The sequence below is a fragment of the Pleuronectes platessa genome, chromosome 3 (genome assembly GCF_947347685.1).
Source record: "Pleuronectes platessa chromosome 3, fPlePla1.1, whole genome shotgun sequence".
Classification (NCBI taxonomy): Eukaryota; Metazoa; Chordata; class Actinopteri; order Pleuronectiformes; family Pleuronectidae; genus Pleuronectes; species Pleuronectes platessa.
Genome location: NC_070628.1, coordinates 23,449,837 through 23,475,569, shown reverse-complemented (window position 1 = coordinate 23,475,569; position 25,733 = coordinate 23,449,837). Strand labels below are relative to the sequence as shown.

General features: G+C 42.1%; 2 protein-coding genes across 6 annotated transcripts in view; both read right to left on the bottom strand.

Annotated features, from left to right (window-relative positions):
- The window catches only part of htt (huntingtin), a 34,424-nt gene extending 20,993 nt beyond the window's left edge, over positions 1-13,431 (bottom strand). For all 4 annotated transcript variants that reach the window (XM_053417848.1, XM_053417850.1, XM_053417849.1 and 1 more), the window contains exons 1-21: positions 13,057-13,431; positions 11,457-11,540; positions 10,732-10,852; positions 10,435-10,494; positions 10,221-10,300; positions 9,829-9,967; positions 9,045-9,186; positions 8,679-8,857; positions 8,391-8,595; positions 7,735-7,812; positions 7,190-7,593; positions 4,251-4,377; positions 4,048-4,163; positions 3,793-3,904; positions 3,402-3,539; positions 1,785-1,943; positions 1,592-1,689; positions 1,373-1,512; positions 1,227-1,290; positions 1,003-1,103; positions 172-318 (exon numbers count right to left, since the gene is read on the bottom strand). In XM_053417848.1, coding sequence (XP_053273823.1) covers positions 172-318; positions 1,003-1,103; positions 1,227-1,290; positions 1,373-1,512; positions 1,592-1,689; positions 1,785-1,943; positions 3,402-3,539; positions 3,793-3,904; positions 4,048-4,163; positions 4,251-4,377; positions 7,190-7,593; positions 7,735-7,812; positions 8,391-8,595; positions 8,679-8,857; positions 9,045-9,186; positions 9,829-9,967; positions 10,221-10,300; positions 10,435-10,494; positions 10,732-10,852; positions 11,457-11,540; positions 13,057-13,154 — 2,792 coding nt within the window. In that variant the 5' untranslated portion in view covers positions 13,155-13,431. The remainder of the gene's footprint in view (positions 1-171; positions 319-1,002; positions 1,104-1,226; positions 1,291-1,372; positions 1,513-1,591; positions 1,690-1,784; positions 1,944-3,401; positions 3,540-3,792; positions 3,905-4,047; positions 4,164-4,250; positions 4,378-7,189; positions 7,594-7,734; positions 7,813-8,390; positions 8,596-8,678; positions 8,858-9,044; positions 9,187-9,828; positions 9,968-10,220; positions 10,301-10,434; positions 10,495-10,731; positions 10,853-11,456; positions 11,541-13,056) is intronic.
- Positions 13,432-14,353: 922 nt separating this feature from the next.
- The window catches only part of grk4 (G protein-coupled receptor kinase 4), a 43,657-nt gene continuing 32,277 nt past the window's right edge, over positions 14,354-25,733 (bottom strand). The window contains exons 9-16 of one of the 2 annotated variants that reach the window (XM_053417847.1): positions 25,404-25,594; positions 23,561-23,598; positions 22,881-22,970; positions 22,066-22,274; positions 20,327-20,464; positions 19,538-19,675; positions 19,015-19,192; positions 14,354-17,779 (exon numbers count right to left, since the gene is read on the bottom strand). In XM_053417847.1, the coding sequence (XP_053273822.1) occupies positions 19,016-19,192; positions 19,538-19,675; positions 20,327-20,464; positions 22,066-22,274; positions 22,881-22,970; positions 23,561-23,598; positions 25,404-25,594 (981 nt within the window). In that variant the 3' untranslated portion in view covers positions 14,354-17,779; position 19,015. The remainder of the gene's footprint in view (positions 17,780-19,014; positions 19,193-19,537; positions 19,676-20,326; positions 20,465-22,065; positions 22,275-22,880; positions 22,971-23,560; positions 23,599-25,403; positions 25,595-25,733) is intronic. The other variant, XM_053417846.1, reaches the window with a different exon arrangement.

The window sequence follows — 25,733 nt, the reverse complement described above, 5'->3', positions numbered from 1 at the left end:
CACTTGAACTTATGGAAAAGAAAAGTGTTTAAACGGTCAACAATAAAGTCTCTAAAGTTTGTACAATACAACATGTGGTAGGTACAATAAAATGAAACATGACCTATGAGTATTATTTATAATGATGGCATTGGAAGTAAGTGACAAGTGACAGCAAATTAATGCATTTACCTTGTGATGGTGCTAACGGTGAACTGGGAGGGTGGTTGTGTCTCATGCATAAGCAGCTGCAGGTAGATTGAACTCTGGTCTCTGGCAATAGCCACCACTGGGTCCACCTGGCCCTGGTCACAGTCGTAAAACAACCGGGGGACCAGTCTGTTGGAGAGATGGAAACAGGGACATGAGGGAAATAAAAATACTGTTTTAGTAAATTGTAAAAAATCTAAAAAGAAAAAACAAATAAATGGGCTTGTCTACACAAGATGTGCAGCACTGACAATACACTATAGCCGTTTTTGAATATGCACTGAACTCCGGTGTTCCCCTGCATTTTCTCCCGAGGAGGTTTATGTGTAAACTTGAGTTAGAGCAGTTCCTGCGGACTTTCTGCAAGATCTTAACACAGTAGGGGATCCACACTTGATTCAACACGAGCAAGCGGGGGGGGGAATTAATAATGCTTCTGATGCAACAGATGAACAACTGGGAAAAAAAGTTGTTTATATCCAGGTGAAAAAGCGCTGTCACACACGTAGGACACTGAGGAAGAAGCTGAGAGATTTCATGGAGATAAGAGCCGACAGCAATGTTGATGTGCTGTAAACAAAACCACGCGATCTCTGCAGTGGAATTAATTAGTTACTTCATGCCTCTGCACCCCCCCCCCCCCCCCCCCCCACCTGAATCATACAGACTATTTGTTGCTGTTGTGAACCAGTCTGAGCAGAAAATCTCCCACTATGTTGTGCATGTGTGAAACAAGAACTCAGTGCGGACCCAATTCTGCAGTGCTCCACAGGACACGTCTGCAAACAGCTTGTGGGGGAAAAGATGTCGTACCTGCTGACAGCAGACGCAGCCACGTGCCGCACTCTTGGATCATCATCTCCTAAAAGACGGATGACCACATCATTCAGGATTCTTTCCTGCAACCGCAGCCGCTGGATGAAGAATAGACAAATTAGGGATCACAGTTCAGGCAAGTCGAGATGAAAAATACACTGCTCATGTGTTTGTGGATCCAAAACATGAACAGGAAATGCACGAAAGGTAGAATGACATACTCCAGTGTAGTGATGATCTCCTTTGTGCAAATTCTCAGTTTTCCTCTCCAGGAAGTTAATTAACCTAAAAACACAAATGAGTGAATATATTTAGTCAGATAAAACATCATTGACGAGTTTCAGCTGGGAAACAAACAAAATCATACCTGAAGTCCATCTCAGCCAGGGTCTCCAATAGCTCAGTCCGAACGAGCCAATAGGATAAATCCCTCAGAGCCAGCAGGTCTATCAACAACTGCAAGCCGAGCTCACTCAGAGTACTGCTGCACACCGTCATGATGCAGTGCTGAACACACACAATAAAAAGGTCAGACTCAAAACACATACACACAGGTGATCAACACACTCATACGGATGTGTCTTACCCTCACTGCAGAACAAGCCATCTTGCATGTGACGGAGGACTCATCTTTGAGCGTTCTCTGGAGTAAAGGCACCAAGTCCACCAGGGACAGAGGGTTACCTGGACAGGTGAGAAGTGCACCATTAAACAAAATCCAGTCTTTCCATTTGTCAGCAGCAAGACCAACAGGCCTGTGTAAAGAGACACACACTAACCTGTTGAAGTCTGCACACTGGCCAGCCAGGTGTGTATGTTGAAACGTGTTTTGATGAGTGCGGCCTGTATGATGGCTCCACAGAGGATGGCTGTGGCCCCTCGGATCTGTGGGTCCCCATGGTCAATGAGACACAGCACATCACTGATATACTGCTGCTCTGAAAGGGGGCAGAGGAAGGAATGACAGTCAAAAGACAAATACAATTCATGCATTTTAACAGATAGGTACTTATATTGCAGAAGAGGTAAAAAAAAAGACAGAGCACAAGACCTCATTTAAAAACACTGGAAACTACTCCTTATGCAAGATAAACTAAAACAGCCTTATTTAAAGAAAATCCACATTTACAATGTCTGTTAGTGGAAGAAAGAACAAACACTTCTGTATCAAACAGTTACTTTTACCTGTATCAATTCAAAAGTGCATCAAGAATCCTGCTGTTTGCTTCAAAACTTAATACAGCTGTATACACATTATATCTGTAGAGCAGATAGTCAGAAAAACTGAAGATGAATGTAGATGTGTAGAACAATCCAGCACTACAAGTTACATTCAATCTTAAACTTTAGTCTTAATTTATCATTATATCCATATGACTACCTCATGGCAAGTTCGTATTTAGTCCTTCTCGAGGTGCCTAAACGTGTGAGCGGTTTAAATATCAATGCTCCACCAACACTTGGTCTTTTCACTTAAGGCCTGATTACATGAGTGTGTACAAGCTGTGATTAATTTGCACCTCCCTCTCTCCTGCTAGTTTACTGGTTCACGGAGTGCAGTGACATCACCATGCTCCCTGTGGAGCCCCGCCCACCCTTTCCCTGTGCAAAGGTATAATCAGGTAACAAGTGAAAACATCTGAAGGGGTGCTGGGCGTCCATATGGGTTTAATGGGTTGTTCCTTGGGCAATGCCCCGCCCCTTCACAGCATTTTCAGGGAAACCAATAGAGTACTTGTTGCTGCTGCTGCAATCTAACTAACGCAGATGGAAATATAACCTCTTTGGCAGAGGTAATAAAATCAGAAATAAAATAATTTCACTACATCAGATCGCCCCCTCCGCAGATCCAAACCAAAGAGGAGTATGAGACACAGGCAGCTGCCCAGAGGAAGAGAGGCCTTGACTGGTCAATCTCTGGGGATGTGCTATGTTTCACTTTCTGCCTAGAAGCTGTGAATTTACAGCACACAGCAACGTAATACGATTTGTTGTTGGATATCTAATGTAGAGAAGAGCAAGTTTGTTTCCGGTCCGTCACTTAAATGTTTCAGCTCAGAGGGATGACTAGGGTTGTTTATTATATATGACTTTACTGTTCCAAAAATCTGGCACCTGGATGGAGTGTTGCTTCATAGTCTCACTAATTTACTGAGCACATTTTTTAATATCTTTATATGTAAAATTCTTGGTTGGGTACAGCCTTATCAAACACGTATTAAAACTGCTTGAGTCTGAGAGATAAGCTCAACTGAAATGATGTGACTTAATGCTGTGATGTTTATTGCAACATAGCATTGTCCATTAGGTGCACCCCTGAAGTCGGGACCATTGACTTGATTATGTGTTTTTCTTGATAGCGACCTATTCAGGTGTCAAGCATCACAGAGACCTACCTTCTGCTGGGATGCCGTCCAGCGGCTCCAGGTAGAGGGAATTGAAGAAGGCTTCAGGATGTAGCGCTCCTGCTGCTCCCACACAGCTGACCGCCAGGGCCTTCACACTCACCCGCACCTCCTTGTCAGGGATCAGACCTAGAAAAAGAGAAAAGACATTAGTAGACGACCAAGTGGTTATCCTTATGAACTATTCTTTTCTTATTCTAAAGATGTTATTACTGACAGAATTTACCTACATGATTGTTTTTAACATTGTTCTCTTAATTATCTGTTCTTCGGAGTGGACAAATGGTTACCAAATCACCATAATGTTCAGATTCAGTTCATTTTCATTGTCCTCAACCTTTAAAAAATGTAGTCATATTAAGAGGTTTTTATTAGCACTCACCATTCTTTCGTCCTGTCAGCAGGAAGGAAGCAGAGAGAAGCCGTACACAGTGCACCAGCGGCTCCACCCCCTGGTCTGTGTAATGTCCAATAGGACCCTTTATCCGTGATTGCTAAGAAGCAGGCAGAGGAGATTCATAATCAAAACACAGGAAATGTTTGTCGTTTTGCTTCCATTGGACCGTTGTGGCGAGGACCTTATTGTCCACTGTGAAATGCTGGCATGGAGATTTTTTTATGTTGGGTGAGTCTCTACCTTGATGTCTGGTTCGGGTTCAGGAGGTTCATCCTTTGGTATGAAGCGGTCCACGCTGCTGTCTGAACCCTGCCGGTTGTGACCTCGGCCGTCGAAGAGATGAGGCTTGCTCAGAGCTGCACACAAACACAGAGACATTCATCATAATCATGGCGTGATATCAGTCACCAGAGCCGTGTGTTTGTGTGCGTGTACACACATACCCAGTGCTGACTGCAGGAATGGTTCTGCTGGTTCTTCTTGGGAGGACGGTGCTGTTCCTTCCTCTTCCTCATCCTGTAGTGTTCCAATCTGCATCCCAGAGTACTGACTCTCACTGCCGTCCAGCACCTTGTGCACAGACAGAAGACAGATATCTCCAGAATTGAACTCAATTCAACTTTGCAAACACACAGAATGTGACGATCTGCATTAGTTTGAAATGCAATCACATGCAAAGGACACCTGAAGAGGTTTGAGTCGCTGAGTTAGATTGGCTGGGTGAAAGACAAAGACACAGCACCACAAATGACTAGAATTGCATCTCAAACTAGTGTTCCCTAAAATAAAACTCGTCATTTGAATCATGCTTGGGTCCAAACGCAATTTACAGTAAATCAACTGCATACAGGAAGAAGCACAGGCTCGACGACTTCAATTGTGATTGCCACAATCTGCCAGAGGAAGAGCAAGCTTTTGATCCAAACTCTCTAAAACTATGCTTTTGTCGCCTAGATTAGTCAAGTATTACTTTTAACATCAACCACGAAAAGCGCACATGGTTTTTAGGTAATTTGCATGAACTCTTACAGAAAACTAGTTGGGAGATAAAAGGCTGTCTCTATAAAGTACTCTTTATATATATTTTTTCCCATTTCTGTCCATGTATGACTCCAGCTGGAACAAAAGCCCGTCACAGCCTCTAGAAAGGGAAAGGGAAACACATTTAAGGAACATATGGTCTCCATGCTTCTATTTTTGAACTTGGTGGAAAGCCAGTAACAGAGGATATCAGGGTTGCTTGTTTTTACAAAGAACTTTCAGAGGCTTGTTATTTTTGAAGGAAAATCACTGGACACAAGGGGAACAAGGGGAGTATGTTGGCAATGTAGTAAAGAGGGGGAAGAAGAAATAATCAGGGCTAATTCTGTGCATGGACGAACAAACGAACGGAAGGTGAAAGAATGAAGAAAGCCAAAGGTTTCCAGACAAGCAAGCCCCTCCCACTCGTTTTCGCGGTGTCCAATTGGCTGACCTTTTCACTAGTGCTAGAGGAGGAAGTGGCATAGAAAGAGGACGAGGAGGAGAAAGAGAACGAAGATGACGAAGAGGAAGCAGTGTAGACGGAGGAGTCGTTGTCGGTGCCGTCGGGACCCTCCGTGGAAGTTGGCGAGGGTGGGGACGGCTCGATCACCCGTGGCAATGGAGTGTGAGACTGCGGCGGAGTGAGGAGAAGGATAAAGGAGAGGGGGGGGGGGGGCAAGATCATAGGGGTGGAATTGTTAGACAGGACAATCTGACAACATGATGTCTCCAGAGGGCAACAGGTTCACATGACCTGCCTCAAAAGACTCAATGGATTCCAGCTGCGGGGTGAGCGGCCACATTTTTCCAATGAGTTATGATGAGAATAACATTTTCAAACATAATCTTTGTGTGACATTTGAAATTCATGTTTCACTCCATTAAATACCAAAAACCTAATTTCAAACACGGCTGTCGATCACTTTACCGTGTGCTAAGTGCTATAGCGATCCTCTCGGACAAGGCCACAAATAGAGTGAGGAGATGTCCATAGTTTAAATTATAACATACATTACACACACACAACAGGATCCCACAGCCTTTTATAAAGCAAGATCTTGTGTCTTGCCTGAAATAAAGAAAGTCTTTGCTAATAGAGAAAATAATTGATTTTTTTAATGGACAAGAGGAAATGTTTTAATATGTTTTTTTGAGATTCTGTGAAAACGACACGTATTTAATGAGTGACATGGATGAACCCAGTTATTCATTAAGGTGCTCATGTATAAGAGAAAAAACAGTTCAATAATCAACCCCTGGAAACCGCGTTAACAAAACAGTGTTCACTGAGGTTTGATTAGTTTAAAGTTTGTTTTCACCGTCTCAGCCCTCAACACCACCATGAACCAAATCCTTTCATACTGAACTGCACAAAGTGAAGCCATTGGCTGTCTGGAATGAGATATAACAAATATATCCTTCTTTGCTTTCAGAGAGCGCTGACAGAGAAGTGTACTCATATTGTGGTGGTTTAAAAGGAAACAACCCCTGCAGCAAACAGACATTAAAAATTACTCGTTCCTTAAATGTTAATTGCGGCAAGTGCTAACGCCCCTATTTGCCAACTGGTAAGCATGGGGGTGGAAATATTCTGCTTTGGGGTTATGAGACAGCCAGGGGCACATTAAACATTGCAAAGATGAGGGGGGAGGAGGGATTCTTCTAACCATCGCCAGATTCTGGATGGAAATTACCAGGAGTCGACAAAGTGAAACTGAAAAGAAGCTGGTTTCTACAACACAATGATGATCCAGAGCAGACCCCAAAATCCACAAAGTAAAATAATCTGACACCGTTAGAAAAGCCTCCACAATCCTGCAGACCTAAATGTCACTGGAAATCTGTTTGTAGATCTTAAAAAATATCTCAGAACATCAAGTGGTCGAGCAGAGACGGAGAAAATCTCTGAATCAAGAGCAGAAAGACTCTCAGCACGCTACAAATATGAATGTGCAAAAAAAAGGGAAGGTTAATAAGTATTGACTCAAAATGACCCAAACTTTTGTTCATGCCACAATCGCTGTCTATCTTTCCTCAATGTTTAGGTTCAGGTTATAATTAGTAACATTGCATTAATATTTGAAGAAAGGTGAAATTGCAGCTGTTTTGACAAACAGAAATAGGAATACAATTTATGAATTATGCTACATTTCACTTTATAGAATTATGTTTCAAAGACGTTAACTGGGTGTTTGGACATTGAAGAATCCAAGCTGTTGACAGTATTTTCGTTTTGGTTATTCCAGGGAAGAAGGCTTTCCTCTGTATTTTAATTTAACAAAAATAAGGTGCTATAAGTTCAAGCTGTTGTACTTAAACTCATTAGATGTCGCTCAGATGCCCGTACAGTCATACTGACCAGTTCTGCTACGTCTGAGGGAGTGACAGCTGAGTCCGGCCCCTCTGTGGTGGTTTGGGATGAGTCGCTGGGTGGGAATGAGCGATCGTTAGTGCCGAGCAGATTCCCACCCTCTCCCAATGGCCCTCCCTCGGGGGTGGCGTTTTCTGGCGTGGTGTAGTCAGCGGTCTCTGGAGTGATGTTGGCCCCACCACTGGAGCTGCGACTCAGCATTTCCTCCTCGTTGTCATTGGGTGACTCTGGCGTGTCTGACGCAGAAGTGCCGCCACCGCCACCGCCTTGCTCCGAGGAGGCACTGAGGTCCACGGAGTCGCCAGGCTGCAGGGTATGCTGGGAGGAGCGGGGCTGCTCAGTGATGATGTCAACCTGAGCTGCAGAGGAGCTGTCTGCACCAGCGACTGACGCTGTGAGTAACGATATTGACAATAAGACTTTTTACTGCAGATTGGGGCATTACCATCTTGTTTAAACAGTGAATTATAGCTGGTCAGAGCGTCACATTTATCACACACTATGCATTCTGCCTCCGGGTGGATGTATCTCACCTGTAAAGACACCAGCAGTCACTTCTGTCCTCTCAGGGTCGTCCTCCAAACCATCCTCTTCTCCTGACAGCATCTTACCTGAAAACAGCAGGTGTCACAAAAACGAACAGTCAATAAACACCAGATGGAAATAAAGAAAACCTGGGGGTGGGCAATTTGCTTCAGACCGAGCACATTCATAACAGAAACCAACAACTTTCTCATAGTTTATCATTAATCATACACATTAAAGTTATTTTGATGATTTGCAGTAAGTGACCGAGTCAAAGGTCAAGTCAAACCCTGATTTGAACTTCAGTATGAAGGGCGAGGTGAGCAGGAGATAAATAGACTAGTCACCTCTCGGTTTCCTGAGAAGAAGTGGACTGCAGGAAGACCCTCCCCCTGCTGCAGATGGCAGGAAAGCAGGAAGTAGAAACGGGAGGTGAGGAAGAGAAAAGCAGCAAAAGCTCAGAGAGACTCATAGGGAACATTAGTTTAAGAGGATAGGGAGTGAGTTAGCAAAGCAAACCCAAAGCCACAAAGACAGACCAAAGCAGAAACTAGAAAAGGTTGGTTCGGTCGATCGAATCCCGACAAAGTTAACATTGGTTAATTAATTAAACACTGCAGGGCCCACGTTAACTTGCACAAGAGGGATTAACAGATGTGCTTACCAATGAGCTCCAGGATGCTGCCAGAGCGTGCACGACTCTCTGTGTCCTGGCGAAACACCGTGGCATGCTGAATGCTGCCAGCGGTGATGAGCATGTGCAGAAGCTCTGGCGGAGGCGTCCTGAACATCTGCTGCAGCAGCTCCAGAGCAGCTGTGACCACGTTGTGATCCCAGTGCTGCGTGTAGTGTAGCGTCAGCTCGTACACCTTGAGACACACACAGAAAAGTGAGTCAAAACTTTATCAGGACTTTATCTCTACATCTCTCTCACACACACTATTTTCCTTACCTGTAGCAGCTGCTCAGGGGTTGGCTGTACATCTGCCTCCTTCCTCATGACTCCAAAGCTTCCTTTGAGGCTGGTGGTGTTGACTTGCTGCTGCAGCAGAGGCATCAGGTAGCGAAGAGTTAGCAGCACCCCAAGGACTAAGTGGGTGGGGTGCTCCTCATCCACTGGAACCAACAGTCCTGGAAAAAGACAGAAGGTAGGGAGGGAATTTCTTTGTCAAATGTGAATATGTGTTGCCTTGATCCTGTAACTGAAAGCGGTCTGATACTAAACTAGCTCCTAAATGTAATTTATTGACTGCTTGTTTCAGCTGTCGAGAAAAATGAATAAAAAGGCAAGAAGTGTGTGGGTCTGTGTGTGTCCTACCCAGCAGCACATTAAGGAGCCAGGTGTAAAAGTAGCTGGTGCGTCTGGAGTGTTGGCACACGCTGACAGCTGAACTCGCTGCAGTCCGTCTGATGGTCGGTGAGCTGGACTTCAGGCTGGCCACAAATGCTTTTAGCAGCAACTGGAACAGATGTGGTTAGACTACAATGAAAACATGTACATAAACAAACATAGGAGAGTAACATAGTATGTGATTACTCCCAACGAGATAAGGACTCTGACCTGCTGCAAGAAAATGAGGAGCTTGTACCTAAATGGTAAGACTATGTAACGCTATGTCAATGTCTGAATATTAAATTACTTCGACCAGTATATGAGAATTTGGTCTGTCAATGGAGCTCTGCCAGTGGGAATTGTTTGGATTAACTTTCAAGGCTGGATTTACTTCCATTGCTGTAGGGAAGTTATAAGCTATTCAATTTCTTAATCACTCAAAAAAAGGCCTGTTTTATATTAAAGTGTATATTTGTCACTTTCTGGTGGCCTACATTTTTTTGTTTTACCATGGGCAATTTGCTATCCTAACTTTTTATAATTCCAGGTTATTCACTGAACTTGAACTTTTAACAGTTCAACAAAAAAAGAAAGAAGTGGGAATGTTCTAAAGCGTTGACCTGTAGTTTAAACTATATCAAGCATGTGATAGGCTGAAGAGAGCAGGAAAAATAAAAAGAAACACCAGTTTCCTCAACGCAAAATTGAAATAGTTATCTGAACATAAATGTCATGACCACTCCACACTGTTGCCACTTTGTGTCGATACCTTGATCTCGCCATCATTGGCAAAGTGTCCAAGGGCTGACATAATCTTGGGCATTGCTGCCGCCAGAGTCTCCTGCACCGACTCCTCCTGTCGCTTGGTGATTCTGGTGAGGCACGGCAACAGGTTGACCAGGTAGGGTCTGCACCACAAGTAGGAGATGTAAGGGGGGGGGGGGAGAAGAGACACAGTGAGATTAGTACAGGGCATTGCATCCCTTCCTTTAAGCAAGTGATTCTGAGACATGCCATGTCAAATAATAACAAAACATTTGATATGAATAACCTGGGACAGACATTTGATTGAGTTCAGATGTACACCAAAATAAGCTGCTTCTCTTTTAGGATATGGTTGTGATGTGAACAAAGTAAAAAAAACTAATTGCAGGTATTTACCTGCATTTCTGTGGTCTGATGAGGTGGGCCAGCTCAGCAAACCTCCACAGAGCTGCTCTCAGACTCCGAGAGGCACCGTTCTACAGAGGCACACAAACAATTATCAACATCAAATAATCTTAGCAATATTCTTTAAAAAACAATATCAATAAATTAGGTTTAACACTTCACATAGATCATTATGCTGACTCACACAACAGACATATCTCGTCACCTTTTTAATTTCTTTGTACAGCTCCAGCTGCAGTCTGGGCAGGTTGGAGTCCATCAGAGCCTTAAGAGAAATATAAACAAGAGCTGTGAACAACATGGACAATTCAGCAAAGAAAACATATCTAAAATGATCATCAACACAAATCAAGGAATGAGTCATTATTTCCTAGGTCTACCATGTCCATAGTGTGTACCATATAGACATTAACTTGGTATATATTGACAGTTCTATTAATTTTAAGGAAACATGAAGGCTGTTGAAGGGAGCCGGCCAGAGAGTTCATGGGTTCCTGCTCACTTTGATGATTTTGTTCAGGCACTCGTCGGCCACCATTCGGACATCTGATTCGCTGTCATCGCTGCAGAGCAGGAACATCTCCATGGCGATGCCAAGCAGTTTCTGAAACTCTGGAGAAGTTCTGCTCCCAGGACCATAGAGAACAAAGGTCAGGCAAATGTCATTATATATAACAGACATTGCTGGTGTATGTCATAACTCGACTCTCAACTGTTCACAAATGAACATGCCCACACCAACGACATTCTTCCACTCAGGTGTGTTTTGGTCAAACATTTCTCACTCACACAAACACACACGCATAACATTTTCCATTATAACTGGATAATCTAAAGTAGTAATAAAACTTGACATAATTGAAAGATTTTTTATGGAAACTTATTGATGACTATAGTAACATCTAGCCAGACCCTCCCCTTCCAAGCATGTAGAAGAACCCACACTACAGTGACCTCCACCCCAGGTAACGTAACAACGGGAAAGTCCCTCTCTAGAGCCAGTGTCTGGTTTGTCTGTTCTGGGCTACTGTAGAAACAGATTTCGATATAAAGGGCTCATTCTCATATAATGAAAACACAAGGATTCTTAATTACAGGTGATTATGCACTCATGAACACATAATTAGGAATATTATATTTAAGTTCTACTGATGAAGCCTAAATCATGCACACTGGACCTTTAAACGTCAGGGGGAAAAATGTTTTAATTAAACTAACAAGGCCTACCTCAGAGACTGAGCCACAATGTTTTCACATATTGTCAGACAATGGGTCACCCTGTCCTTCTTTGTAGTAGCCTGTTCCTTTTTCCTGTGAAAGAAGAAAGATGGAGAGCATGAATACAAGCAACCAAAAGCAAGAGTCAAAGAAAGAGAGGGACAGAAAAAGAAAGAGACAAGGTTTGGAGAAAACAATTGTGTTCGCAGGGAAAGTCAGTGCCTTCATGCAAGTCCAGAGCCAGAAATCTCCCATCTCTAAATGGGATCTTTATTTAATCTCTTGCTAATCAGCCAAACAGAAAAATTACTGGAATACTAAATACAAGAAGTCAGTGCCACTCAGTGTCCTCTGATAAAATAACAGAAACATCCATTTCAAGTGCTTTGAAGCTATTCCATATCTAATCAAAAAAGCTCATATTGAAGTGAAATAGCAGCAGCATGACTCATGTAAGAGCCTGTTGAATGTATTGTTGGCTAAAGGGTTTCATAAGGTTGCTGAGTCGATTGAGCACCAAAATCCATGGTTATGACATCATTGCATCATCTAACAGTAAATGTACGCACCAAACATAATATATAATATGTAGATGTAGAGTATAAGAGGGCGATACCCATTTCATACAACAAGGTAGATAACATACTTGAATAAATGTTTGACCTTAATAATACCTCTATCAATTAGTTATACCACTCAGAAAGGGGGAAATTGACAGTGTAAGTATTGCTGAGAAGGGATGGAATTGTTTTAGGGACCTCTGGGCTAAAACCATTGTAGCGCACCGGAAAAGTCATATTCATAACATGACAGATCCCTATGACGCCAATGCAAGGTCTCTCTATTCATATTAGAATAATATTTATATTACCTTGCCTTTTTTGACTGTCCCCTGGACATTTCCCTTTGTTGGACTAAAAGGATTTGGATCATCCTGTGTCTTACCTTCTGTTAAAAGTGAACTATACATTTGAAGAGACGGTGCTGTCATTACTGAAAGAGGCTGGCATGTGACTGACACGCTGCGTTTCCTGAGCAGCAGCATTACAATAACAAGGCATACAGGCCGGATTGTTGCAGGACCACTTGCTCCACTGATCAGGATGGAGTAAATGACGTGAGTGCATCAAAAGGGCAGCGAATGCAGCATTTCTACTACCTGTCTCCTTCTCTAGTGTTACATGCCAAATGTGACGATCACTTTGGTTACGCGTCTTTTCAAACCGCCGAGGTTAACTCATCACACAGATCTGAACTGATCATTCGGTCCTTGACTCCTTTTGCAGGTGCGTGGGTATAGATTTGCGTAGCCTCAATGTAAGCTATCATTCAGCTGCTGTGATCCTCCGAACCTGTGTAGTTAACACATGAGGTACGTACCGAGGGTCGGAGCTTCAGCATCTGTATTTACAGTGTCTAGCAAGAAGCTATTGTACCAAGAGATACCTAAATAGCAGCTGCGACTCTGGTTCCCAGCTTTTTAGCGTAGCTAGCTTCATGCTAGCTCCTAAATCTAGGTTAGCTGAGGGGTGCTAACATTAGCTAGCGAGCTAAGCTTCGCCGTCCAGCCGAGCGGCTGCTAGCCCCCGTTAGACTAAAATCCACTCACTGCTTCTGGACGAGCTCCTCGGCGGTGGGGGGCCCCTGCTGCTGCTGAAAGGACTTCAGAGACTCGAAGGCCTTCATCAGTTTCTCCATGGTGGCCATTTTAGCAATCAACAACTAAAAGCAGACTGGCTAATATTTACTCTGGGAGCTAACGGGCACAGAGGGGGCAGGTTAGCCGCACGGAGCGAGCACAGCGGGGCGTGGAGCGGCCAGAGCGCTAACACTGCTCGCGACAGCTACCGCCGGCTCTCCGCTTCCTCTTCGCGAATAAATCTCTTATTCCTTCGCGCTGTTATTCCCGAATGAGCGAATCGTTTGTCGGTGACGAGCCATCTCCGATGCAGCGTAGCGTTCCCCCGTCAAATCTCACCGGGAAGTGGAGTGTGTGACAGCTTGCATAGAAGGGGCGTGGTTCAGCCTCAACGGCCAATTAGGATGCGTGTTTACCCTGAGTGACTTGGGGAAACACCAATGGTTGCCTGTGACACTGTTTCGCCCTGTTGTTATTGTTGCTGTCACGGGACCCTGAACTCCAGATCGGTACAAAAAGAGATTTGTGAAACAGTTATATTGTAGCAGGGAGATCCGTGGTGAGTGGGAGGACGCGACAAGGGAATCAGACCAAAGAGGATGGAGATCTAACTTTCACTGACACACTGAGTTTATTATTACCACCATTCAGACTGGATGGTGGCAGAGGATGAATGAAGACTACAGTCAATTATAAAGAAATCTATAACTTCAACAGGTCATCAAATCTTATTTAATGTGTATAGTAAGTAGTAGTTGGGGCTTAAATGAAGTCCTACCTGCAGCAGCTATCTTCTACTGCAGAGGTCCCCAATACCCCAATAATCGCAAAGGATATTGATATGAAATACATCATCTACAAGTACATCTCACAGTTTTCGTTGTATATGTTGTAAATTGACATTTATGCAACTGATGCTGTCACTTATTTGTCATGATCACATGTAGTCAGTGGGGTGGAAGACATGTTATGTACATAGCTTGATTTTAAATTAAAAAACAATTTATTTAATTTTTAGTAAGAAATTATGGCTAAAATGTTTTAGTGTCGTTTTTAAACAGTATGTGTTGTTCTGTGAGCCTGTCTCTGTGTCTCACGACACCCCAGGTGGTCCTGACACTTTTTGGGAGTCACTGTTCTAATGCAATCAGTGCAGTTGCATATTGTGGCTTGGACACGACACAGGTTATAGCAGCATGAAACTATTTTCCGTGTCTCGTCCAATTTATTCGCAGCAAACCACAATATTATATATGACACAAGTAAGTCAAGACAAAAGGTTTTTTTTATACAAATGGCAGTGTATTATTTCATAATTACAAATGTCAGATATGGTACAACAACCAGTGATACAACTTGTACAAGAATTAACAATGACTGCAGTGGTTGAACGACATGACTGTACAGATACAAAAAAAGAAGAAAAGAAAAATCAAGAAGTCCCAGGCCCAGTCTGAACACCCATAATGCATTTTCCCATTGCTTCCTTCCTTGAAAAAAAAGAAAAAATAAAATAAATCACTTCACTGTCACATCTGGACAAAATCCTGGAGAATTTCCAGACTTGTATCGGTGGTTATCCCTAAACTAGACTCAGGTGACATCAAGGAACTGAGGATCTCTCACTTCTAACCGGTGCTAGCGAGCATCATCCCAGTTTGTAGGGAGACGCACTCGCCATCAGCGCCTTGGAGGAAGGCAGGAGAGCAGGAATGCTTGTTGTGTATTCAAACTGGGCTAATTCAGCTGGTCACCATGCCATTTATAAGGTTGTTCTCAGATACCAGTGAGATATGTTGGCACTAGAAGGTCATAATTTACATATATAAGGAACCTGAAGTATTACAAACCAATACATGCTTGAGTAATAAAACATATGTATTTTTTTTTTAAAACAGGCATTAAAATGCACTTAGTGCGGACATTCAAAACTGTTGAAATTCCTTTATGTGAGGGAATTTCTCTTAGAGCGGACGGAAGGATAAAGAGGTTGAAAAAAGGTGGGATGTCAGAAAATAACTCTAATAATTGGCACATAGAATAAAGGCTGTCAGTCTTTCTTTAGTAAATTCTTCAGCAAACGAAACAAGTTCGTTTTACTAAAATGTCGCTTTTGGTATCATTGGCAAAAAAAGTTAAAGACACTTCCTATATAATCATTGTCAAAACACACAATAGTGCAATGAAACGGAAAAGAACTCTACTGCTGTATGGGTGGTATGACAGTAAAGTTACTCCAAACAATGACAGAGGCATGGCAGGCAAACACATTTGTTTCCCTGTGAGTGAGTGTGTGTGTGTTAGAGCTTAGTTACATGTTAGAAATACATCATTTACAAGGTTTTTGAGGCTAAAGAGCTAAAAGGCTAAAATCTACACTGGCAAGAGAAATCAGCTTTAAAATGTGCCTGAGAGCAACAACAACAAAACAATAAGGAAACACTAAGGAAACTCAACTAACGAAAGCCAGCAACAGCTAGATGCACGCGTTCGATTCCTGATTTTGATAATGGAGTGTGCAACAAGGGGAGGAGAGGGGGAAAAGGGGGAAAAAAAAAATAAAAAAAATCACATGATCAGCAAACCGCAGACTCTCCAAACAGACAGGGGACTCTATGCGTACCATTTCAACTGCAGGTCATCTCAAATGTTGGAAATGTGTTCAATTGGCATTCAAGCCCCGAAATGATTTTGAAATGTTGTGCTGACAAAAAAAAGGCAGGCATCGCTTTTTTTTGTGGAGAAAAAAAATAGAATCAGATTATGAATGAATCCTTAATGTAACTAAATTCTTACAGCACACGGCTAATTTACTTCAATGCATTAGACTGACCAAAAGCTGCATTAGCATACAGTGTAATATACACACACAAAGCTAACATGTCCAGATAGGATATTCACAGCATTAAAACAGGTGATGGGGAGTATACAGCATCTTTCTCATGAAGCAAATGGCATCAGAAATGCAAGTGAGAGCAGAAAAATGAATCCTGTGTATAACATGGTCGGGCAATGTACAGAGCATGTATTTGTTCATGATTGGTTAAACTGAAAGGAAACCAAACTAAATGCATAAATATTGTAGCAGTGAAAGTGGTCAAGTGTTTCTCCTGGTCGACTCTCATACAAGCAACTTTCTGATGTCGTTCCTCTGAGAGAACAACATCCAGGACTTCAAAGCAATAATCAAAGATGGCCACGGGTACGATGAACTGATTTTATCATTATAACAAACACAGCTGAAGCCACTGGATGTTACTAGCGTTCTACCAGCAGGATAAGAGGCCAAAAGGGATCGTGCTATCTACGATCAACAGGCAGAGGCTAAAGCAGGCTGCGTCTCGACTGTGTGCACAGGCTAATAGCTGCTGACAGCTGGATCATTGGAAGTCAGATTGATGCATCAGCAATTAGTTTTCTCGATGATGCTGCAGGTCAGATATAATACAGTGGCATCATTGTCCTCATCCTCAGCTGTCCCCCATATGTTCCAAGTCATTCTCCGTTCAATCACTCATAGGCTTTCTAGTGTACAAAAAAAATATCGGAAGCAAATTACTAAGAAGTTTCAAGTGAAAGCATTTCCGCTCTGCACGGAGCAATGACACAGAAAAGCTAGGTAGTACGACAACAGCATGAAGAGGGGGGGATACAGGTCACCGAAACATGTTCTGCCTGAGTGAGCAATGTAACAGACGTTTACTCAGCAGCTGCGCTCCCAAAGGAAACACTACGCATCTGAGGAGTTTGCCTCTCTGGAAAGGTTTTTGGAGAGGTCCAGGAATGATAATCAGGCCGTGTGTCACGCAAACTGACCTCCACAATATGTCCTTTGTATTTGTAGGGATACTTAATGTTGCGCGCGCTGACGAAATATTTTTCAGAAAGAAATCCACCGTCTCTGCTAGAATGGAGCAGGTCCAGGCCACTAGCTGATGCTCAACTACGCAGGCCGTCCATTCCACCACAAACTGCCTAACTGGACTGAGGGAAGGATCTTAGTTTCCTAAAGAAAAATGTGGAGAGCTGGGAAATATGTGGGAAGGTTTAAGCAGCATGACCCTAACACAGCAACGTAAGACTCGATTCATTTAGATCTACGCCCAAACAGATCTACCTGAGCCTCGATGGGTCGAAAGGCTAAAGGTTAGTTCGGGATGGGTGTGGACCTGATGTGCTCAAAACATGTCACGTTGGTCAAATCAATGACAAACATACGGCACATATAAAAAACAAAAAAGGCCTTATGCTACATTGAGAAAAAAACAAACAACTGGTACTGTGCTTCTTAAAAAACTCCCCAATACACATTATCCATACTCATTCCAAAAAGAAAGGAGAAAAAAAAAAAATGTAATGTATGCATTCAAGTGGTACTTTTATGGCTTTTTGTACAATACAACCTTTAGTGAAAATATACATCTAGACATAAATTCAAGTACAAATGTACAAAATCTTTAAACTCATACTTTTTTCTTTAATTATAATACACTTTTAATACAGCTCATAAATACAGGTCAACATTCACTGAGTTCCTAAGATCTGCGCTCGGTTGGAGTTTGTGGTGAAGTTCAGCGGCGAGGGGGGGGGGGGGGGGCGGCGGGGCGGGGCTAACCGGCGGGTTGAAGGGAGTGGTTTAAAGTCGTGAGGGCTCTCCGGTCTCGTCGTCACTGTAACTGCTCTTAAAACAGACCTGGGGAGAACCAAAAGGTCAGAATATATCACTACTATCAGCCACTCTCACCATTTCGCATGTGAAACACATGATGCCATGATCTCTAGAAATGGCGTCCGTGACTTGACCACGTTACGTAATTCTGAAGCAGGTGTACAGCACTCAGACACTGTGAGCATGTTAGAAGAAAACGTAAGGCATGAAATCGAAACAAAGATTCTTCTGTTATTGCACCTTCCTCTATAATAGAAATATTAAATAAAACAATACAAATATGTAATACATTTTCCGTTTAAATGTTTTTCTGTACTAACCCTTCCTTGATTGACACCTGATGGTGTATTCATTTTTGTCTTTACTAAGAAGATCTCTGTGGATCTTTGATTGATATTCGATGGAGGATGGAGTGCCTTCAAATAAGTCAGTGACACGCTCGAAGAACATTTACACATGGTGGCCATTTTCCTCTGAAATCACACTCAGGGTGGGAAGCTCAAATCCTAATGTTACAGAATAACATTGTACTGCTGTGATTCGTGTTTATGAGTCATATGAATAGTATGTCTGACAAACATATTTTACAGTCTGGAAGGACATATCGACAGCTCAGAAGCTGTGATTAGATAGCATTTAGCTACTTCCTAGCTATGAGATTGGTTTTAACTTGAAATATCAAAGCTCATCTTGGAAATATGTATTTAGCTGGCAACTTAACACTAACTGTCATGTTGCACTATAGTTTGGAACAATCTGCCACAAGAGATTAGACTGTCAGAATCAGTTAGCGTTTTATCTCCCTTCATAGGACACGTCTTTATAGAAAAAGATTTTTTCACATGATGTCTGTGACTTTTATCATTTGTATCCTCATTATTTTTTATTTATTTACTCAGTTTGTGAATTTCATATGGGTTTTAGAAAGCACTGTGTTACTTGTATTGAAAAATGCTATACAAATAAAGTTACATTTATTATAATTGGCAAAGCTTAATGTCAAGTCTTCCCACAACCGTAAACCGGTACAATCAACAAAACATTTTCTATGTTTGACCCCTAAAACAAAGTAGAAAATACAGGAAGGGACTTGCAGAGGGATAAGCAAAGAACTGAAAATTTCCCATTGAGAAAAAAAAAGGGAGGCCTTATTCCAACTAACACAAATGGACTCTGGGATTGAGGAGTAATCTTTTCACATGTGGAGTTTGTACAAGGCCTCGGAAATAAAGGGAGGAAAGAAGTAAGAGAGGAAGTACCTTAGCCCCCACCCCCTCGAACAGTTCCCGGAGCACTAGCACTTGCCTCTCTTCTGAACAGGCGGTAGAAGAAGCCTCTCTTTGGTGGAGGGTTGGGCCGGTTTATGTCTAGGTCTGAGCACAGGGTCCCATCCGTCTCGTAGATATTGATTTCTTTAAAGCACTCCATCTCGATCATCTGCAAAAGATGAGAGGTCCTGTTATGAAGCCTGATACTTTTCACTCTCAGATTTTAATTCTTCAACAGACATGTTAGTTTGCATTAGGTGGGTTTGTTTATCTGCAACCTTCTTTGCAGAAAACCTTCAGTATATCCATCGGATTTACACATGTAGGATGTAAATCAACACCTCCGCACTCCACCGACTTTAATCGATCACAATTAACTGTAAATGAGCATCAACCACAATTTATCCTCCTACATTGATATATGTATCACTATGACACCACCCGTGTTGTTCTGTGTTATGTCTGCTGTGAGACTGAACAATGACATCATCGGAGAGGCCTGGGTGTGCAGTACCTCATTCTGCCAAGGGATGGAGACACTTCCTGTGACAAACTTGTGGTAGAAGTCGTCATCTGTGGGGTCAAGGTTCACGCCTTTGACAGTGGAAAACTGCTCAATGTCCAGGACGTCTTTACAGTACACGGCCCGAGGCTGAAAGAGAGAATGAGACGTGATTGAATTAGAAAGAGGGAGAGAGACAGATTCATGAAAATAGTTAAATGCGCGTGTATTTTGAACGAAAGGGGGAAAAAAGGATATTTGACCAACATGTAAATCTTAACACAACTGAGGACTCTGTGTTTCTAATGAATTCAGTGTGGTCCTACTGACCGGAATTACCCAAAATAGAATTGCAGATAACACTATCTACTTTCAGCTATCGATTTAAGCTGTCGGGTCATTTACTCTCCCTCATAGAGTCTATTTATGACACTGAAACTGTGATGACTCTTTCTATGAAAAGCTTTGTTATGTAGTCACAAGTCTGTGAGTGCAGCACGAAAGCTAGCGGTTATTTTTGTTGAACTACATCCATTTGTGATGTCTGCAATAATTGGTTCCATCCGCCACTTTGGGATTTCATACAACAACACTGAAATCGTACGACCACACCACATCAGCCTCTCTGGCTTCCCTGATCACTGGTCTTATACTGGAAGTGCTTGTTTACTTGTAACAATGGTATTTCCTGTATGCTGATTCGCAGCTCAACAAGGTTTCAGGCTACAAGCTGTGAATTGAGCCAGTATGTACAGTGGAGTGCATGCTGGGAGCTTGTGAGTTTGTGAGAGTAGTTCTTACATCTGGGCTGAAGGGAGGGTCCAGAATGCCCGCCTCCAGGCGTTTGAAGTTGATGTTTCTGAAGATCGGGTTCTGCTTGACCTCTATGGCCCCGTGACCCAGGCAACCTAAGCGCTCCTTGGGGTCCTTGACCAGGAGCTGATTCACAGGAGAAGGATGAGGAAGAGTGAATACATTTAATTCTCTAAAGATGCGCGTGTGCCCAAATGTCTCTGGCAGATATATTATAGCTAAACGTGATACTAATTTCTCATGTAGAATACCATAAAACTATTAAAGCCCTTTTCTCCGACGACAAATCACACACCCATGGAGGTGATGTTGGACAACTCATGAGAGTTTTATGACCAATTTCTCCAGTACATCAAATACTAAACACACATGATGTCCATAATGTGCCTGATCCTACATAATCTAATGAAGACCAATACAAACCCATATATAATGCAACACTATGATGGATGGAGTTGGAGTTTGTCTCTATAAGAGCTTCTCGATATTATTACCAGCATACCACCTACAGGACAGCAGGCTTATAAAGTGGATCAGTGGACTCTCACTGGCCCTTTCGGCATCTTAAAGCTGAGGGCTTTCACTGACACATACCCTCTCACTTTCTTCAGCACATCTCTTATTTTCCACTTTGTTTGCTGTTGTCCTTGTGCAATCTCTGCTTAATTTACACCAGGGTTCAAAGCAGACTCTCACTCTAACTTTCCAATCCTGACGACTTAGATCACTTTATTCTGGGCTGCGGTAAGAGCCACCGCTCTCTGGCTTTCTTTATTATCTAACTCCCATTCTTGCAGAAACCTCTCTTCTCCCCGCTCCCTCCACCACGGCTCTTCTACCCAGGGGAACCTTTGAATCTGCTTGAACCTCGGGTCAGAATGTTCCAGCGCGTCACACAAATAAACTCAGTGGCTCCCTCTTGGATCACAGAGTTAGTGACATTGTATAGGACAGAGAAGGTGAAAGAGAGATGGAGTTGTAATAAACCTTTGCTTTCCTTTAATTTGTACTAATCAATATTTTAACTTAAATTTGAAATGTTATGTGTGTGTGTAATGTTCTTGTGGTTTTGTATAAGGGCAGCCCAGCAATGTGATCTATTAAAAGATCATATTTATAATCTTTTTCAGTTTGGAGGAATTAGGAATCCCAAAATCCATTGCAAACCTACAAGTTGGCCCTCACTAAAACTACACTCCAGTATATAATCAGATTTTTACCCCGTTGGACGCAGCATGTGAATACAACACAATGTAATAAAACACAAACATGTTTTCCTTAAAAGGACAAAATTATGCTAATAATGAAAATCTCTATTCCGAAATTGAATGGGAGTTTTAGCTCTATATGTCTGTTGAGTTAATAGTTTGTTCCACTGCCCTCAAGTGGCCAAAAACACTGTATAAATGGTTTAAATTACATTTATTTGGGAATAGTACCTTTCTGAGTAGGCTTGTTCCTATAAGAATTGAAACAATAAGCCAAAGGAATAGTAAAAGTCGGTGTAGCAAAAATGGACTGGTGGCTATTGGCTTGAAGGCTATATGTGATGAAGAAGACATTTAGAAAACATCTGAACTAATAAAAAACTTCAGATATGACACAAAAGAAAATGCTTTTCAGTATTGTTTTCTGAAAGTTATAATGTCCTTTCCTTCCATTGTCCTCTTTTCCCATTCATCACCTAATCCCACATTCATCCAGCACTTCCATCCTCTCAAGCTCACCTGTCTACAGATGTCCTTCGCCTCCTCTGAGAACTTGTCAGAGTACTCCTCCGGGTCCTCACGCACTCGCCTGTCCACCTCCTCCCGCTTGACGCGCTCCTTGCGCTTGCGGAAGGGCGACTGGCCCTGGATCATCTCAAAGATCAGGCAGCCCAGCCCCCACCAGTCCGGGCTGAAGTTGTAGCTCTCGTTCTGGATCACCTCAGGAGCTGAGGGAGAAATGAGGGGGAAGAAATAAAAGATCTAAGAGTTGTATTGCTCATGTGGTGTCAGAATAATTGGAAAAAGAAGTTCTCAACTGGCAAATTTCAAAAACCCTGGATCAACTTTTTAGTACTGGAGTTGCAGAATTGCTGACGTCATCACTTATAAACCAATTAACATAATTTTGCACTAAACTCTAAATAACAGCTCCTCAATTGATCTTGTTGAATGCTTCCCCTTTGTCACTTGCAAACTGCATGTCAATCTCTCACTCTTTAAGCCAGGGCAAACATTTTTACTATTAATGTGCATAGTGTTTCCAAACACATAAATACAACACAGAGCGTCCATGTTTTTTTCCCAAATTCCAACTTCAAAGCACATGATCACACCGACTTCAGAACAATGACTTCCCAACTCGGGAAACGGGACCTTCAGAGGAGCACGTGAAAGCACGGTTGGCAAAGGATTAGTTGTATTGAGGTAAAAAGGATGAAATTGGGTAGAAGAGGGTATCAGAGAGATATTTGAGCAAAACCTGATTTAATAAAGTGACCATGTGTGCTAATGCTCGCTTTCAACTTTTATAAAGTTTGTTATTTTATTCTTACCCATGTATCCAACAGTCCCCACTCTCCCTCGTATCGTCTCTGCTTCAGGGATCTGAACAGCAAGGCCAAGGTCTGAAATCCGAATGTGTCCTAAACAAGAGCCACAGATTCACTACCCAGCGGTGGTGGTGGTGTGCATATTTCAATAATCACCTACACTTCGTTAAGTGATGTACAGAGAAATATATTTAGATTTCTGGGACTTCCACTGTGCTGAGAAACCACTAATAAGTAACAAAGGTCGAAGCAGAAGTGCCCTGACAACAATCATGTTATGCAAAAATGTATATATACATATATATAAGTGGTTAAGACAGAGAATAAAAAGAGTAAATGTTTCAGAGCGACACAGAGGAGATTCCTCTATTTCAAGATAAGACCATGTCCCAGAGAAGAGATAATACAGTAAGAGTATGAGTCAGAGGAGAGAGTGTGATGTGAGAAACTTGAGGAGAGGAATATTCGGCCTGAGAACGATGGGCAGACACTCAGCAGTGGTGCGAGCACATTACAAATTGGGCTCCTTACAAACTGTGTTGAACATTGTGAGCTAAGTGTTATGAGTTTCATTAAATAAACAGTGGAAAACAAATAATATTCCCAAGCCAAGAAGTTTGCCCACATATTGGCTCACTCTGGTCTTAACTAAACAAGAGGGGGAAAAAAGAATTGGAACTTACCGCGATCATCCAGAAGGATATTTTCAGGTTTCAAATCCCTGCCAGAAAAGAAGGGCACATTAGTGAGAGATACACAAAACCCTGGATAAATAGTTGTACTCGACATTAGCTTATCTTTTTGTTGACCTTTCGTTGTCATTTACTGCCTGTGTGCTTTCTGTTCTTTTACAGTCTCTCATTAGATTAGATTATTAAATAGATTAGATAACATTTATCCTTATTTGCTTTATCTGTGACCAAATGTTTAATGTGTGGTACTGAGCCACAGTTCTGCTTTCAATAGTGTGGCAACAAATTCCTGAGGATTTAAGCTTGTTGGTCATTGTTTTGTATTAAACCCCTCTCAAACTCACAAATTTGTTTTTCTTGTCATTTAATAAACATTTAATTGTGATTTGTTTTATCTGGATCCTTTTTAATTATCGCAGGTAATGTTTAACAAAAGTAAGATACCAGACGTTTGCCATTTATTGTATTATTATAATATATATGAAAACTGGGTCACTTCACGAATGCCAACCTTAACCATAGTACTAACAGTGAGGTTTCTTATAACACACGTGGACATCAAAGAACACCGTCTGTGTTTATGTGAATATGTGGGGCGTGTGTATGAGGGAGCATGTGTGTTCTAGGAACATCAGGGTTTATGTTGACATTACTTTGAGGTTCCATCGAGTTTGACACACCTCAGTGAAATCAGAAAAACATGAATCCAGTCACAGGTCATCATCCAAGACTTTATATTATTCTTCTTCTTTAAAATATCTCTCCTATTTACACCATGGCTGGGTCAGAGTGCCGACAGACATTTATTGCATGTTTTTTAAACCTCTTGCATTGTTAAACCAATTTTGGTCTCTTGATATAAGGGATATCCCACTTATTCCCTACTGCTCATCCAGTAGTGATCTCATGGCTTCAATATCTCAGATCTCACATCCTCCATGATGCATTGGGATTAAATCTTTTCATTTCATCCTTACTGTCTGTGCTTAAAACGTTACATGTTGCTTAAGTCACAGTGAGGCAGGGTAGCGGCGAGCAGAATGTGGCGCGGTTACACTATTTAAAGTCAACGCAGACCATGCTTAGTGCAATATTATATAATTATATATATTATATAATATATAATATAATATCTTCATTGTCATCTTGAGGTAATTAGAAATTAATCTGTCCATGTTTACTCTCTCATAAATCTTTGGATAATTAATTTTAAGTTTAAGTGGGCCTTTTTAATCTCGATTGACATGATCTTGGTATTTATAATAGCCTTAACCTCATCCAGTGTCTGAAAATTCCTTTGGAAATTCGCTACCAACAAGCCATTTCCTACACTAGAACAGTATGCACGCTTCTGAGTAAGTCTGAAAAGTTAGTATGAAACAAAAAGCATGTTAAATGCAGACTATTTATGGTTAAATAGTACACCAGAATGCACTATGCAACCCAACTACAGAGGGAGTTAAGTATGGAAAAAAGATAGGGCTTGGAAACATTCACATGTAAACAGTACCGCTGTGAGTAAGTAACCTGAACTTCATGTGAAAAAGTTGAAGAGAGCTCCTTTAAATTCCAGGACATTTAGCCAGCAACTTCATGAAGTGCCTCTGGGCCTGTAAACCTCACAATGTCCCCAGAGAAAAAGAACCTTAAAATACCCCAAGCATTTTTCCTAAAGCCTCCATATTGACGTGAGAGAGACAGATGGCCCACAGGACCTTTAAATGTTCAAAACAAAGATATGATCATGGAACAATCATAAAATTATATATGTTTTTGACTTGACAACGCATATTCACCTGGCACAAAGTGTTTCTAACCCCTGTGTGACCTTTACCTGTAGACTATCCTCTCACGGTGAAGGTCCTCAAGGCCACAGCAGATCTCAGCAGCGTAGAAGATGGCCCTCTGCTCGTCAAAGCCAGAGTTGCCCATGTTGTAGATGTGAAACTTTAAGTCACCACCATTCATTATGGTCAGCACCAGGCACAGCGCATCCTTGGTCTCATAGGCATATGCTAGACTAACCTGGACAGGGAGGCAAATTTGGGGGAAGCGATAACAAGGGAGGTGAGGGTTGAGTCAGGGAAGAAGTCGGTGTAGAAGAGGACAAGAAGAGAGAGAGCGGGGAGAAGGAGGAGGAAGAGGGAAGAGCAGTGGTAAGAGA